Consider the following 15,521-nt stretch of genomic DNA (forward strand, 5'->3'; position numbering starts at 1 on the left):
GAGTAGCGAAGACCCAGCTTTGCTGTGGCCCAGTGACGAACGATAGGCCTTAGAGAACAATTCGGCGAGTATTCCAGCAAAGCGGCCCTGACTACGCTGGCCGTGACGACTGGCGTGGTTCTTCCGAAGCCCGGGGCCGAGTTTGGCATCGGAATACTTTGATGCGCCACCAAAGCTGCAACAGAGAGACCACCGTCTCCCGGAGCTGGCGAAATCCGGCTCACGGCACGGGCTTTAGATGTACAAAAACCAATCTTTCCTAAATGGCTTAGGGACTGCGGGTAAATTTCCTTTACCGCATATCTCGAAAGGCTGTGGGGTGCATAACTTTTGCTCGACACTGACCATCCCATCTCCGTTTACTTGTCTCATCAGTTATGCGGAGTACAGATCTCTTCTTTGACTAGGAAGACTAGGATGTTGACGCATCTCCATGTGATACTATCCGAGGTGCGACTACAGATTTGACCAAGCTTTGAATATTACTTTACAGACTGCTTTTCAGTCTCTCTTCACAACCTAGCTGTATCTAAATCAGATTCAGGGTTGACACTGGCACGATGAGCTTCCTACAACAGTTGCTGTTGATTAGTCTCGTAGGCATCGTCTTCGGTGCTTATGCTCTCTCACGTATTGGGCAACGACCGCCTGGTCTTCCACCTGGTCCGGTAACCCAGCCGTTTTGGGGGAACATTAAGCAGGTAAGTAAGTTAAGGTGAAGGCCTGACCACACCAGTGTGCTAACGTATCTCTCTCTACCTAGATGCCCAAGAGAGACATGTACAACCAATTTCAGAAGTGGGCGCAGGAGTACGGGCCGATCTACAGTATCAAATTGGGCGTACAGACGATGATAGTGCTTTCGGATGGGAAGGCGGTTAAAGAACTAATTGATAGGCGGAGCGCGTCGACAAACGAACGAGGGCCACATTACATTGCTCATGACCTCCTCGGTGATGGTCAACGCATATTACAAATGGTGCGCAGGGCGCAATAGGTTGTTGGATCAAGTATAAGGACTAATTCAAGCTCATGTAGCGCTATGGGCCCGACTGGCGGTTGTCACGCAAGCTGTACCATCGCTTGTTGACCACAACTATGGCCAAAACCTATTTACCGTATGTCACAGACCAGCCTGAGAATTGGCAAGGAGTGTACTAACAAGTCTCGAGATATCTAGAGCTTGAGAGCAAGAAGATGTTGTACGACCTGAGTACGAACCCAGATGGATTCTTATATCATATTAAGAGGCAATGTTGTCGAAATAAAGGTGTCGCACTTTTGCTGATCATTTTAGGTATACCAACTCAATGGCTATGATGGTGACATATGGGTATTCAATCTCCCCTTTCACAACACCTCTAGTTCTAACGGTGTGTTAGTGTCCGTGTGCCGGAGTATGACAACCCTACAATGAGGGAGATTCTCAAGTCGTAGGTTTACTTTACCTCTTTGCGGTCAAATCTTTAACATCCACACTCCAGGTTGGAAAAGACATCAAGCATTATTCAAGTCACTTCGGCAGCGTTAGCCGACGCGTATCCCATCATGCAGTGGTTACCGGCTTGGCTATTCCCTGCGAAGAAAAAGGCCATCGAGCACACCAAGACTGAACGGTCGATTTACTTCAGACTTTGGAATCGTGTCAAACAATCTATGGCAGATGGAACCCAGAAACCCTGCTTTGCGGCTGATTTAGCAAGACTACAGGAGAAGGAAGGGTTCACAGATCTAAGAGCTGCATACGTGTCAAGTGGCTCGATGGAGGCGGGGACCGGTACCTCATCGAACAACTTGCTTGGCTTCATTCAAGCGTTGATACTATTCCCAGACGCTTTGAAGGAGGCACAGCGAGAACTTGACCGAGTGGTTGGTGACGATCGACTGCCTGACTTGGACGACCGGCCCAATCTGCCATATCTTCGAAGCTGTGTAAAGGAGTCTCTAAGGTGGATGCCTCCTGTCATCGTCGGCATCCCACATTGCCTATCATGCGACGAAACATACAATGGTTATGTGTTACCCAAGGGTGCCGAGCTTCTAATCAATGTATGGACTCTCAACAACGATCCGACGCGCTATAAAGACCCGCGAACATTCAATCCTGCTCGATTCCTGAATGATGAGCAGACTTCCTTCGAGGCAGCGACAAATCCAGACCCTGATCGGCGAGATCATTACGCCTTTGGGGGCGGTCGCCGGCTCTGTCCCGGAACACATCTTGCCGACGACATCCTATTCCTAGCTATGTCGAGACTGGTATGGGCGTTCAACTTCACCCCAGCCGTCATCGACGGCAAGGAAGTACCTCCAACGCCGGAGCGATTTACTCAGACGGCTGTGGTCATGCCTGAGCCATATCCAGCGACCATTTTACCGAGATCTGCCAAACGGGCGGCCATGATTAAGAAGGATTGGGAACAAGCCAGAGACAATCTTCTTGATGAACAGTTGCAGTGGCGAGAGATTCCTCGTGGGATGAAATTTAGTGAACTATGATCAATGTCCTCGCGTTCACGGTGGAGACTCAGCTTCTCAGAGGAGCAATGAGGGAGCTGTGGGACCGGAATCTCCACAGGCGTGCTAGCATATTCTGACCATCAGCAATACGAGTCATTATCATGTGATAATGGAAAGCTTTTTGTCTTGCGAGGAGGCAGCAATGGTTAATGTTTATGGCACTGTTAACTATGCAAGTAGCCAAAATATATTGAGCACATACCGATGATCACTATAAGAGTTTCGATTTAGCTGCATTGGATGCTGTAAGCCCGCTCTTGTCAATTAGCTATCACAACGGATCCAACTAAAATAGCTATCCTCACACAGCCAGAACGATATAGGATCAGCCTCCGCAAGAAATGACTCTTCCAAACAGGACAGCTGAGACACACTTCAGACAGTCTCCCGGATACGGCTTTCTTCCGTGGTGACCCCATCCTTGTGTTGATGGTGATGCTGGTGGTGGAGCACATCATGAAGGTGGGATAGTTCATGGTCTTTAAGATCAACATCGAGCTGGTTGTCCATTTTGGACGAGATGTCCCTTGTGAAATAGGACAGAACAACCGCCACAACTCCCAGGGCGGATCCGAGCCAGTAGATTGGTCTGCAAACACGATGTTAGTACGGAAACCGAAGAAATCAGCGCAACCAAAGTGCTTGAGCTTACTTGAACGAGTAAGCCCAAGAGAGCTTTGTGGCAGAGGTTGTGGCTTGAATAATATCCGGTGTGATTCCTGGGATCTGCGGAATGCTCGTGAAATTCGCGGTGAAGACAGCTCCAAGGAGAATCGGGAAGGAGCTTTCCGGCAAGCCGAGAGGCAGTGTTGCCGCTGCCAATCTCTTTGGTAGATCAGCGCCCAGCCGTGTCGACAGAATGGATGAGTAGACAGAGACTGCACGATACTATTAGAAGTGACCATGTAATTGGAAGATTACACTTACTGCCCAGCGCCCCGGCAATTCCGCGCATGCTGCTGAGAAGGCCTGTGACAGTACCTAGATGTTGCGCCGTGGTTGAGAACTGGATCACGACAATGATGGCAATCTCACATAGTCCCACGCCTGTTCCATATAGAAATACATATGCCAGAGCTTTCTTCAGGTCTCCCGGTCCGAGAGTCGACAAAAGTCCCGTGAAGATGGTGAGGAGAACAGCGCAAGCTGTAAGGTAATAATTGGTAGGCCTCCACCATCGGATGGTAGCAGTCAAAACACCACCGAACACGGTACCAAGGGTTAACGGTACAGTGTATAGACCAATTTTCAAAGCATCCGTTGTATACAGATTGGCCACCTGTATTGGCCAGAAAGTCAACGACGACATCAGCGGCATGGATGCCACGAAGCATATGAGCAGAACGTTGGTGAAGCTATGGACACAAGATCAGTATGTTTACTAGCCCTGACGAAGAGCATGACCTACCCTTTTATGTCTTTGAAGAGGAATGGCGGGAACAGTGGGTTCTTCGTTCCGTAGACTTCTGCTCGACTGTCAGTTGTGTGTTTCACTTTACTAGGCAATAAAGGCCTACCCCAGAATCCATAGGCTACAAGAACAGCACCACCACCAATCATGGGGACAAGGACAGCAGCAGACCGCCAAGAGAATTGACCACCGGCCCATGACACACCGACGAGGAAGACTGTGAGGCCAAGCTACGTCAAGCGGTCAGTGAACGTCAAGTATTGCCGCCATGCGAAAGGAAACTTACCGCAAAAAGTCCAAGGCCAACGAAATCGATTTTCTTCAGCAACTGTCGTCGTGACAGAGTCCGATTCGGCTTGGGCTGAGGAGAGTCAGAGACATCATTCGACTAGCAGAATGGATATGGTGATCATGGCCGTCACCTACCGGGTGATAGAAAATGGCCAACATTAGGAAAGCCACAACATCGATGATGATAGCCACAAAGTATAGCCACCTCCAACTCAGACGTTCAACGATGATGTGAGCAATATAGGGACCAACGCCGGCGAAAGGAGTGGACACGAAATTGATAGATGCTGATCGAGTAAAGTCAGTGGAACTGCCTTGACCATTTGCTTAGGATCGGGAGCCTCGTACATATAGCGATGCCTCTCCATTTGTTCGGGTAAATCTCCGAGATACCCGCAAGAACCATTTGATGCATGGCTGTCCCAATTCCAAGAATGGTGTTTGCGACGATAAGAACGGAAATACTCTTAGCAGTGCAGGCGATGATCGCGCCGACAATTGAAAAGGTAAGGCCGACCAAGAAGAAGTATCGTCGCCCAAGAGTGTCCGAAAGTGATCCTGTATACGCTGTCAGGCCTCTGGAGCAAAGTTTCTCATCGAGGATGCATCTCACCAGAAATTGGCCAGACCACAGCAATGTCGATGGTTATGACAATGATCGCCCATGTGTAGTTGGTATCAGGGCCTGTAATTTGTTCAATTCGGCAGCTTTCATCGAGCCTGCTCAACTTCTACGTACCAATGTCTTCATTGACATAGGTGAGCACACTCGACAAAAGATTGAAGGTGCACTGCCAGGCACACCATGTGAGCCAGAATCCCTTTTGTTCAATTAGCATAATACTGGGAGAGCTACCTGCGTAAAAAGGAGCAACCTACAACTGTGACGGGTATCACACGCCAATTGAGATGAGGCTCTGCGACCTGGGCCTCAGTCTGAGTGTCAATGAGCTGAGTGCCTTGTGGCGGCCCAGACTTTTCCACTTCCTCGAAATGCGTTTTTTCAGGCTCCATTGTGACGACGAGTAGCTTCGATTCACGGTTGGGCGGCAGAGCACGTTAGACGTAATCAACCGGGTACCGGAGTGTGCAGAATTCGCAACCATATATACTTAGCGAACAGCCTCGTGTCGAGGAGATATTGCAGCAGCCTGTCAGGCCTATCAATCATTAATCAAAACGGCAATATAGACGAGGAATCGGTCCTGTTCTATACGAATGGACGCCACCATGAAGAAATCGACCTTGGCCCCAGAACCAGGAGCCCCGGATTCGACACCCCCAGACTGAAACCCCAGATTGTCGAGGGAATAGACGGGTCATTTTCCTGAGCTCTGGAACCGTAAAGGGACGCCACCTAAGTGTCCGGATGCTCGGATCGCGGAAAGTGAACCAGATCCAGACCATTTCCATTTGCTCTGGTGTATGAATGAGATTTGGAAATTTAACCGTGCCAATTCCAGCTGCGCATATCATATCAACCGCCCAAACGGCAGTACTACCGAGGTTGATTGTGGTTCAAGTTCCAGCTCGTGCTTACAAGATCGATGTTAGCTTGAGGCACTATTGCTTTCCAGGGGTAATGGGTTCTCGTGGCTCCTGGTCTAGATCAAGCTTTTGCCACCCACATTGGTGTCCCTATCGAACAGCTGTTGCCTTCAAACTACGGCAGCGAGGGAACAAGATCGTTAGGCTGCGAGGCGATAGGAATGCATGGCGCTGTCTTCGAGCATGGCAGTGCGTAGATTTCAGGGCGACAAAGAGATTGTGATCGCAATGGCGCAACATGCATTGCAGATAAAGTAAGCAGGAACGAAGTATTTTGGAAGGATTTCGTCTAAGCTACAATGCCAGTTTGAACGGTCGCATGAATCTATCGTGCCACTTCAGACCTTGCAGCCAATGGTAATAGTCAGCAGCCATCTTTCCTAAATCCAAGGATACCCATTACAAGATGATCATCATTTGACCTTGAAAAAGTTTTCGTCTGCTTGACCCTTCTCCTTTTCCATCAATTCAGCAACAGTCCAGTCCTCGTGTACATATCCTTCCGGGACATTCGTCGGAGTGAATGGAGTTCCATTCTTGAGATTCGAGACGACAGCAGCGTAGTTCTCATGGGCATAATCTTCCGCATCAATTCCCACCAGCCAATGCGGTTGTCGAAATTGTAGATACTCGGGGTTCTTAGCAACAGCGTCCCAGTCCGTTTGATGCCACCTGTGTCGCAACTCCCAGCCCATACGCTGCGTGAGAGATGTACGCTCAAATCTGCCGCGAAAGTTAGGAATATGAACTGAGGATGCGCAGAGCCAGCATAGGCGGTAGAGCTTTTAGGGTGAAGAGGAGCATACCTGAGCTTTTCAAATGCTCTTAAAGCTGTTGGAACATCTCCCTTGCCGCCTTCTTCAAGGCATGCAGCGATGGTTGCGCCGTCTTCGACACCCTGCGCTCCACCTGTTGCAGAGGTTGCCAAATGTGGATGCGCAGCATCGCCAACAATGCATACTCGACCCTTTGGAGACACCCAAGGCTTGATAGGATCTCTCCATAGAATCTTATAGTCTATCAGGTTCTCCTCTACCAGCTCCTTGACGGTTTCGACTAAGCGCTCGTCGCAACCTTCCACCACCTTTAGCATGTCCGACTTTTTCCCTGGTAAGGTCCAGTCCTCCTGAATATCGCGATCATCCTAAGCCGAGATATTAGTGCACTTGGTGAGATAAATGAACCTGGACCAAACTTACTCGATGAGTAGCAAAGCAAGTCCCACGATCAAGAACCTTATTGGTGGTAATAATAGCATGGCAGTCTCCCCAAATCCAGATATGGAAGTAGGGATATGGAGCGTCAGCGATAGGCTTCGTGATTGGGTTCTTGCGCAGCACTTCGAGCGGAAACCATGCGCGGTAGAGTGCAAATCCACTCGGCTGCGGCCTGTCCACCTTCCCAGTTACAAAGTACCGCGCTTTGCTGTGAATACCGTCAGCGCCAATGACCAAGTCCGCTTCATGTCTGACTCCGTTGACCGTAACCCCAGCACGCTCGTCATCCTCAAAATACTCGGAAACATTGCTGTTGTAGACGAACTTCACGCCAACTTGCTTGGCGAATTGAAACATGACGTTCTGTGTGTGTCCACGATAGCCGTAAGCATTGGGCCAACCTTCGGATTCTTGCTCGACTTGTTGATTCAGAAGAAGCTTTCCGTGCTTGTCCATGATAGGCATCCATTCTGGTTGAGAGGCAACTCTCATTAATTCCTCCAAGATACCTTTACCATATTTGCCTACGATTCTGGTGGCATTTGGACCGAATAAGATGATGTCGCCTAAACAAAGTCGGTTAGCGCCGCGCTTCTTCTGCACTTGATCGACTGGAAAACGGATGACCAACCTGCTGTCCTGACGGCGTCAGCAGCTTCGAATATAGTAACATCAGCTCCACGCCTGGCAATATCCGCAGCGCATGCTAACCCGGCGAAGCCAGCACCGATAACGATGACTTTGAAATCTTTGAGCGTCTTTGAGAGATTGGGCGTGATTTCTGGCTGAAAAGAGCTCATCTTGATGGTGACAGATCGAGATGACAAGTCAGTTGCAGTATGAACACTCCAACTGTGGCCGCGAAATTTCCAGCTCAGTATTTATTGTGGTCGAGACCGGAGAGCCGAGGACGTGCGCAGATGTGTAACATGAGAACAGTAGCTAGAACTGCAAAAAGAGCACTGAACTCGGCTCACGGTCCCATAGGCTGGGCCGCGAATCGAATCAGTATTCGGACAAATATTACCGGACCTCGAAGGGTCACCAAGGAATCAAGTGACAATTCTTCGTGCCTTTCTCCGAACCCTTAGCCGTCCGGGAGAGGCAGAGTTGTGTTTCAGCTACGGAGCCCCACCACCCAGACGGGGAAATCTAGGCGATCCCATGCTTGTGGGTCATCACAGGAAATGTATCCTACCTTGGTTTCGTTGCATGTGTCTGGAATGCAGTCGACCAAAGTCGGACATACGGGTGATAGGAGCGAGAAGTCACCACAAACCTCGTGGCATCGAATGGACCCGTGTGTTCGCCGTAGAGACTGATAGACGCTGACCTTGACAATACACTGCTTTGACTTATCGAATTCACTATTGTGGTTGAGCACCTAGCAACATGTCTGCACATGCTTTCATTGCTGAGATCTTTTCGAGTGCTGGAGAGGGTCAGGAAGCGGTTCGTGCTGTTCATACAGACAGTCGCACCCAGCGGACAACTCTAACATTGCTTCGCTTGAGCAGATTTTGGAGGCTATCCGGGGCGTAAATAAACAAGTCATCCAAAATGAACCGAATGCGAGCGTGTACTATTGGTACACCCCAGAAGAGGCCAATGGCGGGACAGCCATCGGCCTGAGGAGTATGTGATTGGTCGTCGTATACTTCTGGAGGACTAATTGATGTTGGTATTTGCCGATAGGTACTCAACGGTGAAGGACCACGTCGATGTTCACAACACGAGTCCAGCATTCCTCAACCTTGTCGACACCATTGGTAAAGCTTGTCCTGGAGAACCAAAACTCTCCATTGAAAACCTTGCGCAGGTGGCAGGCTTTACAGAGCGTGAGGCACCACAAAGCGCAGGTTTGGTCGTCGTGGCGCGGTTTGTCGTTGAGTTAGAAAGTCAAGACCGAATTTTGAAACTTCTCCAGAAGTATGCTGGCTTTGTGCAGCAGTGTGAGTGTCACTCTTAGTGTCATTCACGTCGCCTTACTAATTTTGGGAGTAGCTGAGCCAGAAACGCTCACATTTGTTGTGTATCAGAGTCGTGAAAGACCTGGGGAAATAGTAGTGTTCCAGAGGTTTGTGTCTAGATCGAGCTTCGAGCAACAGCACTCTCAGACGCCGGAGCCTAAGAAGTTAGAGAACGATCCTTCATCACACATCAAAAACGCAGATGTTCGCACATACAAGGAGGCCGGTATCGGTTTTCTGAAAAGGCAGTAACTGATATCCAGCACAAGAACTCAGCGCATACATAGTATCAGAGGTCGAAGTATGGATTTTATCAGACTAGATAGCAATTGTGCCACCATGGCGATGTGGAAGCTTTACGCTTTTCCGCTGAGAACGAATACTAGTATTGATAGTATCTACACCTGAGGTCTAGAGGACAAGCATCGATTCATAGGTAATATCTTGCCGGTCTCTGTAATTTGGAAGTCCAGAAACAAGATTATTCAGGCTCGGTTCAAGTCTTGCAACCACTTACCCAGATCATATCCCCACTTCTCGATCTCGCCGCCAGCGCGTAATGCCCAGACTGTCGTGAAATGGTTGTGTCCCTTCAAGATGTGATATTCACCCTTCCGACCGGACGCTTTCCACAAGTCGGTGAATTGTTTCCCGGACTCTCGAATGTCATCAGGGTCCATTTCACTCACGATTGTCAAAATGTTCGGCCATTTTGTGTCTGGTTGCGCGTCTTTGAGAGCTTTCTCCACCAGCAGCAAAGCCGCATTCTCTTTAACCTTCTGTTCGTCGCCGTAGTAGCCTTTGACGCTGTCTCCGACTTTCGAATCGATCACGTACTGAGGCCATGTGAAAGGGCAGCTCAGTGGGATACCCGTCCGCAGAGTCAAAGTACCTGTACCCGAAACAAACAAATTGACGCTGTCTCGGAATTCTAGTCGAAAGAGCCACGTTGTCAGGTGAATACCTCCGGCCGAATTGCCCATAATGTACAGATCTCTTGGGCCACGAGGTTTATAATGTTGATCAAGCCACTTCAAGGCAAGATCTAGGTCCTCGGCGCCACGTGGGAATCTGATCCCATGCTTTGATAGTCTGTAGTTGACAATAGCCACGTCGAAGCCTAATTCTTCAGCGAAGAACGATCCCAGGTTCTTGTACACCAGGTCTCCAGGTATCAAGTCAAAGAGCTTGTCTCCTGACGCAAATCCGCCACCATACAGGAACACCAAAAGTGGAGAGTTGCTGCCTTTGTCGTGATCTGAACCTCCCTTTAAAGGCGTATACAAGTCCAGATCGTGACGCTCATGAGGACCATATTGGTGAGTTTCTCGTGGAGTCGCATTGATTAAATCCGCCCGCGGCTTAATCAGGCGGCCGCATACCTCACTCGTGGGCACAACTGCTTCGTAAAGCTCAAGATGACGAAGTGCAGCGATTTCCTCCATTGTGTTAAAATTTCAAACCTCACGTCAAGGAGGATAGGTCCAGACAGCTCTTGTTTGACTTCGGATAAAGCAATAGGCACCTAGGGGACTGGGATGACTCTTATTCTTTGCTGGCACGGCGGAGCCGGGTAGATGAGACTCCAGTTCACCTTGGCGGCTAATCCGTTAGTCGCAACTGGGGACTCTGCCTCGTTGGGCTTACCTGCATGTTGACACTACACACGTCGCCGGCTACATGGCCAAGAATGGAAACTGTGAAGTCCACATGGAGCAAGTTTACCGGACTATTAATGGACGGGGAAGTGACATACGCCTGGATCATTGATATTGCCTTGTCTCTGTTGAGACATACTGTGGTCATGCAATTTTCTACGTATAGTACTGACAGCCACCGTCTTGAAGACCAATCTTCCTGAAAGCATGGCTCCTCAATCCACCAATACCAACGGTATAGCGGCGACGAACAATACAGCGACTAACGGAACAGCGACCAATGGGGCATCATATCATAGCGTCAGTGAGCGCAAAGTTCAATAGCCGGTTGTAGGATTTATCGGACTTGGGCTTGCTGGATGGCCCGTGGCAACCAATCTGCCTCGAAATGGTTTCCGGGTTCATGTTTTCGACGTCGATGGTTCTAAAAGCCAGCGATTCGCAGAAGAGTATGACTGCACCGCTGTGTCTTCCCCTGCCGATGGATTCAAAGACGTTGACATACTCATCGCCATGCTGCCTAATGGTGCAATTGTGAGGGATGTACTATTTGGCACACAACAGGTCGCACATACTCTGAAAAAAGGTAGCCGGCTTTGCAGGTAAATTCCATCTTGGCATTTTTTTGAATAGATCTGACATTACGTCTGCAGGTTGTGTCGTGGTCAATATGTCCTCTGCCGATCCATACAACTCGATCTCCCTCGCCAAGGAATTCGAGCAATTGGGGATAGATTGCCATTGATGCCCCTATAACTCAACGGAAACTGCACGACACGGACGTGAGCAAGGTCGCGATAATGATAGGGGCGAAGAATGCTGATATCGTCCAAAAAGTGATGCCAGTCATGGAAACATTATCCAAGTACTGCTTCGTCATGGGAGGTATCGGTTCGAGTCACGCGATGAAGACCATCAACAACTACGTGATGGCCTCATCCATATGTGCACTGGCTGACTCTTTCATCATGGGATCCAAATTCGGCTTGCACCCAGGCACCATGCTGGACGTCCTCAACGCTGGAACGGGTCGAATGTTCGCCTCGGAGAACACGATGCGCGATGAACGCCTTATGCGGAGAACCACTCAGGATTTCAGCTGGCTCTGCTCGTCAAGGACCAGGGAATTTGCGAACATCTGGCAGACGGGACACAGTTCGACACACAGCTGCCTACCTTGTTAGACAAATTAAGCAAGGCTTTACGGCTGGTAGAGCCCGACGCCTGCCATTCCAAATGCCTGGCGGCATGGGAGAAATGAGATGTCACTCTCGAGACGCTAAAGCAACCGACAACACCAGCAATCCCTGTGGACGAATGAGTGGGAGAGCTGCCGCAGACAAGGCTTTTGGTTTCGGTTGAGCTTCACCCGGAGCCAAAAAAGAATCGGGCATTGCCTCGGAGTATGTGGCGTTTCACACAACTTTTATGCGAGGCCATGCATGAGTCCTCCCGGCTGCATACTGGATCTGCCTCAATCCTTGGTCACAGCATCGCCACTAGTTGGGCATTCCTCGCCTACCCCAGAATAAAGGCCATTAGACCCGGAGAATGCTCATGTAGAGGGGAAACTTGGACTTGTGGGGATCTCGTGACACAGACCCCTGCGGTTTGGCTTTGGAGCGCCACGCACTTATTGTAACCGTCTCAATTTTCGGTTGCTCTGTCCCCACAGCAAACAACCCTGCAATAAACGAACGAGACCAACGTGTATCTGCTCCAAAGGTCAGGTTGGTTATCTAGGCATGTAGACTGGAAATTTCACATCTTGCTGCGAGGACTTTGCCAGCGTCAAAAAGAATGGAAACTCAGCGGTCTCGTCGAGGATGGTATGCCCAACACACCGAAACACCCCACCCATGCACTTATTGATCTTTCGAGTAGTACAGCGTGCCGGGTCCGTCATTTGAAATGTAAGCAGAAGAAGCAGCAGGCAATCATCAACAGATCGTCTAACCGTCCTCGTAATAGGCGACGAAGCGAAGCCCGCTTGTTCACGATGTCAAGCCGCGGGGAGGGAGTGTGAGAAAGGTCCGCTGTTTTCGCAATGGCGAGAACCCAAAGCGCGCAGAAAACAGAGCGCTTCAACCCCTCGAGAACCACGAAAGGAGCGCCGCTGGGTCGAGATTCCTTCTACCTGTACGCGTGAATACTGAGCTCCAAGTTGTGAAACTGGCTGACAATCCCGTCAGTGACTTTCGTGACCGACAACACGGTAGAAGACATATTATCTCAACAACACTCGCCACAGCGGCAGGATGGTGAAGCGACGACAGGGGCGAGCAAAAACTCCTCACCAATCTTCAGCGTAGCAGAGACGACCAGCATGCCTCAATTACCATCAAACGCTCCTCCCCCTCCCGCCACACACCAGTGTCCCCCTATGGAGATGACGTTCACCGAGCTCTCTTCGTTGGATTTCATGGACATGGTAGATTTTGTCACAGAAGTATCAGCCAGCGAGTGTGACGCAGGCATTACGTGCGAAATGAGACCGTTTGAGGCCCATTCAGGACAGCTAGCTGACCGCCACGCTCTGATCAAAGACCGTACGGAGGCACACTTGCTACGCCATTACTGCCAGAAACTGGCTTCATGGGTGAGCCGCATTGCGCCTCGCAACCTTGACCAACTCCTACTAACGCTGGTATCAAAAGTTTGACGTTACAGATTCGAATAGGCACTTTCAGCTGGAAGTACCTCAAAGAGCCTCGAATTGCGAGGTGCTACTCAACGCGATCTTTGCCTTGTCTGCTCTGCACCTCAGTCGAGTGTCTTCCTTGGATCCTTCCATAGCAGAGTCATATCATTCGCGGTGCAATTCTCAACTAATACCGCTTCTCAATGACCAGCATTGCGTGGCGAATGAGAATTTACTGGCCACTGTGGTTATCCTGAGAAAATATGAGGAGTTGAGTGGTAGGTCGTCTCTATAACTTCCGCCAGCAGGAGGAGCTGATACCATCCTAGTTGTAATCACTGGGCAGGATCATGGCCATCATCTGGCTGGCGTGTCGGCCCTTTTTAGCTCACTAGACTGCCCTTTCAACGAGGGTTTGGCGCAAGCCGCGTTCTGGCAATTCGTCCGGCAGGATATCTACATGTCCTTACCGAAGAGGCAACCACCTCGAACCTCCATTATGATCCAGCCACCCTTGACGAACGATAGGACGATCCCAGATTGCCATTGGGCTAATCGTATGGTGTGGGGTACCCTTGCCATAATGTCCCTTTGTTTTCGTGACGAATCCCCAGACGTCGCGACGTACGAAAATTATAGTCAAAGGGTAAAGGATTGGCATGAGCATAAGCCGATCTCGTTCACACCAATGTACTATCGTGGGCGATCAGTTGTGGATGGTCGATATTTCCCTGAGATTTGGTTATCAGATCCGTGGCATGGTAGGTGTCTACAGTTTTATCACTGCCTCTATGATCCAACGATCACTGACCTTGATGGATACAGCTACCGCGTGGCAATACTATCATCTCTCAAAGATCTTGCTTGCACTCTACAATCCACATCTTCAGCGCCCAGCTGCAGGCTTAAAATATCAGCGAGCTCATAATCAGCTCGAGGTAAGTATCTCGAATCCATAATGACAAACAGGTCATAGGTCTAACCTACTTGCCTCGATGACAGCGTGATGTACTTGAACATGCAAGAATTGCATGCGGCATCGCAAGTTCGAACGACTTTGTCACGACGCGTTTCACCTTATGTGCTATCATGCTTACCTGTATGTGCTATGCTTTGAAAGTTCGACGACATCTAAGCTGACATCGTCCGTAGGTGGTGGGTGGTTCAAAGACCCGCAGGAGCAAGAAGCTATCATTCAATTACTCTCGGCAACGGGCAAAGAAACTGGCTGGCCAACTAAATCCGTCATTGACGCTCTTAAAGAAAGTTGGGCAGTGGAATAATATGTAATTTGGAGAAGCCTTTTTATACGATACCAAGCTGAACCTGTAAGGACTAAATTGTTATATCAGCCATCCCCGCTACGAGCTGACCAGTCATGGTCTTATCACCGGCATAGCGCCCATTCGGGCGTATATTGTTTGGGCAGCATCAAGTAATCCGTCCTGCGCTTCGAGTAGAACTTCCGAAAACATTCGCCAAAGTTTGCAAAGAAGCATACTGTGGCAGAACGCGTGTTTCAATTTTTCGGCAGGAAGTACGCGATCTTTTCTTCGAAGGCTAAATCGCCTCTTCCGTAACAGAGAGGGGAAACAAAGGCGATAGCGACAAGGTCCTTCGTAGCTTCACCACATCCATGTACTACCTCCGTGTTAATGCCGGTCTTTCTGAGAACTGATCCTCAACGCAGACCACTGCCAAGCCACTCGACGCCTCCCGGGCAGGCGTGGTTCAGCTTGCCAAGAGTGTCCGCACGCCTAGGTCTATTCGCCGAGAGCATTTCGGAGAAAGTAATGTTGACCGAGCATTGAATCACTGGGTATTCGACATTTGGAGTTCTTCCTGTGGTGAATCTGGGGGCATTCCCCGTTAATGTCGCTAGTGGCTTCTTAGGGCCGTCCACAAGCGCCGGAGTAAGCGATTTTACCCCATACATGCTCCAAGTTAGAGGCGGCAAGTTGCCTTCCCCGGACCAGACCGACCGAACTATATTCGGAGCTCTTACCATTTTCGTTCGGGGAATAACGGCTGCGGGTCCAATTCACCAAAACTATTCGGAGATAGCAACTTAGTCCGCTTTTAGGAACTTGGAGTCTCAGGGGCCATCGTCTCGTTTCTAGCAAGGTGGCCAGGGAGCTTTTCGGAGCCGTAAACATGTCTATACCGAGACTGCATAATTCGAAACATGAGCCGAGACCAGAATGTGCTCACGTGCTGCTGCTGGGGCGTTTCATCCCTGAGACCCAAGACTGAGTGCCAAGAGGG

At 49.8% G+C, this 15,521-nt stretch overlaps 7 protein-coding genes across 7 annotated transcripts; 4 read left to right on the forward strand and 3 right to left on the reverse strand.

Annotated features, from left to right (window-relative positions):
- Positions 1 to 560: 560 nt before the first annotated feature.
- On the forward strand, positions 561 to 2,499 carry A1O5_00794 (uncharacterized protein; the record flags this gene model as incomplete). The annotated part of the gene is made up of 6 exons (XM_007741413.1): positions 561 to 701; positions 764 to 979; positions 1,039 to 1,118; positions 1,173 to 1,272; positions 1,399 to 1,433; positions 1,485 to 2,499. 6 exons carry the CDS (start codon positions 561 to 563, stop codon positions 2,497 to 2,499), a joined length of 1,587 nt encoding a protein of 528 aa, XP_007739603.1.
- Positions 2,500 to 2,895: 396 nt separating this feature from the next.
- On the reverse strand, positions 2,896 to 5,236 carry A1O5_00795 (uncharacterized protein; the record flags this gene model as incomplete). Its single annotated transcript, XM_007741414.1, has 11 exons — positions 2,896 to 3,109; positions 3,173 to 3,398; positions 3,448 to 3,875; positions 3,929 to 3,989; positions 4,038 to 4,161; positions 4,218 to 4,292; positions 4,358 to 4,509; positions 4,571 to 4,780; positions 4,836 to 4,907; positions 4,962 to 5,043; positions 5,102 to 5,236. The coding sequence occupies 11 exons, from the start codon at positions 5,234 to 5,236 to the stop codon at positions 2,896 to 2,898; spliced, it is 1,779 nt and encodes a 592-aa protein (XP_007739604.1).
- Positions 5,237 to 6,183: 947 nt separating this feature from the next.
- Positions 6,184 to 7,787, reverse strand: A1O5_00796 (uncharacterized protein; the record flags this gene model as incomplete). The annotated part of the gene is made up of 4 exons (XM_007741415.1): positions 6,184 to 6,493; positions 6,577 to 6,914; positions 6,970 to 7,553; positions 7,619 to 7,787. The coding sequence occupies 4 exons, from the start codon at positions 7,785 to 7,787 to the stop codon at positions 6,184 to 6,186; spliced, it is 1,401 nt and encodes a 466-aa protein (XP_007739605.1).
- A 592-nt stretch (positions 7,788 to 8,379) lies between these two features.
- On the forward strand, positions 8,380 to 9,209 carry A1O5_00797 (uncharacterized protein; the record flags this gene model as incomplete). Its single annotated transcript, XM_007741416.1, has 4 exons — positions 8,380 to 8,439; positions 8,505 to 8,622; positions 8,730 to 8,939; positions 8,992 to 9,209. 4 exons carry the CDS (start codon positions 8,380 to 8,382, stop codon positions 9,207 to 9,209), a joined length of 606 nt encoding a protein of 201 aa, XP_007739606.1.
- A 233-nt stretch (positions 9,210 to 9,442) lies between these two features.
- A1O5_00798 (uncharacterized protein) lies at positions 9,443 to 10,402 on the reverse strand (the record flags this gene model as incomplete). Its single annotated transcript, XM_007741417.1, has 1 exon — positions 9,443 to 10,402. The coding sequence occupies one exon, from the start codon at positions 10,400 to 10,402 to the stop codon at positions 9,443 to 9,445; it is 960 nt and encodes a 319-aa protein (XP_007739607.1).
- Positions 10,403 to 10,822: 420 nt separating this feature from the next.
- Positions 10,823 to 11,799, forward strand: A1O5_00799 (uncharacterized protein; the record flags this gene model as incomplete). The annotated part of the gene is made up of 3 exons (XM_007741418.1): positions 10,823 to 10,919; positions 10,950 to 11,149; positions 11,350 to 11,799. The coding sequence occupies 3 exons, from the start codon at positions 10,823 to 10,825 to the stop codon at positions 11,797 to 11,799; spliced, it is 747 nt and encodes a 248-aa protein (XP_007739608.1).
- Positions 11,800 to 13,839: 2,040 nt separating this feature from the next.
- A1O5_00800 (uncharacterized protein) lies at positions 13,840 to 14,539 on the forward strand (the record flags this gene model as incomplete). Its single annotated transcript, XM_007741419.1, has 4 exons — positions 13,840 to 14,017; positions 14,082 to 14,194; positions 14,259 to 14,355; positions 14,409 to 14,539. 4 exons carry the CDS (start codon positions 13,840 to 13,842, stop codon positions 14,537 to 14,539), a joined length of 519 nt encoding a protein of 172 aa, XP_007739609.1.
- Between the last annotated feature and the right edge of the window lie 982 nt (positions 14,540 to 15,521).

This window comes from Cladophialophora psammophila (assembly GCF_000585535.1).
Source record: "Cladophialophora psammophila CBS 110553 chromosome Unknown aczJe-supercont1.1, whole genome shotgun sequence".
In the NCBI taxonomy this organism is placed as follows: Eukaryota; Fungi; Ascomycota; class Eurotiomycetes; order Chaetothyriales; family Herpotrichiellaceae; genus Cladophialophora; species Cladophialophora psammophila.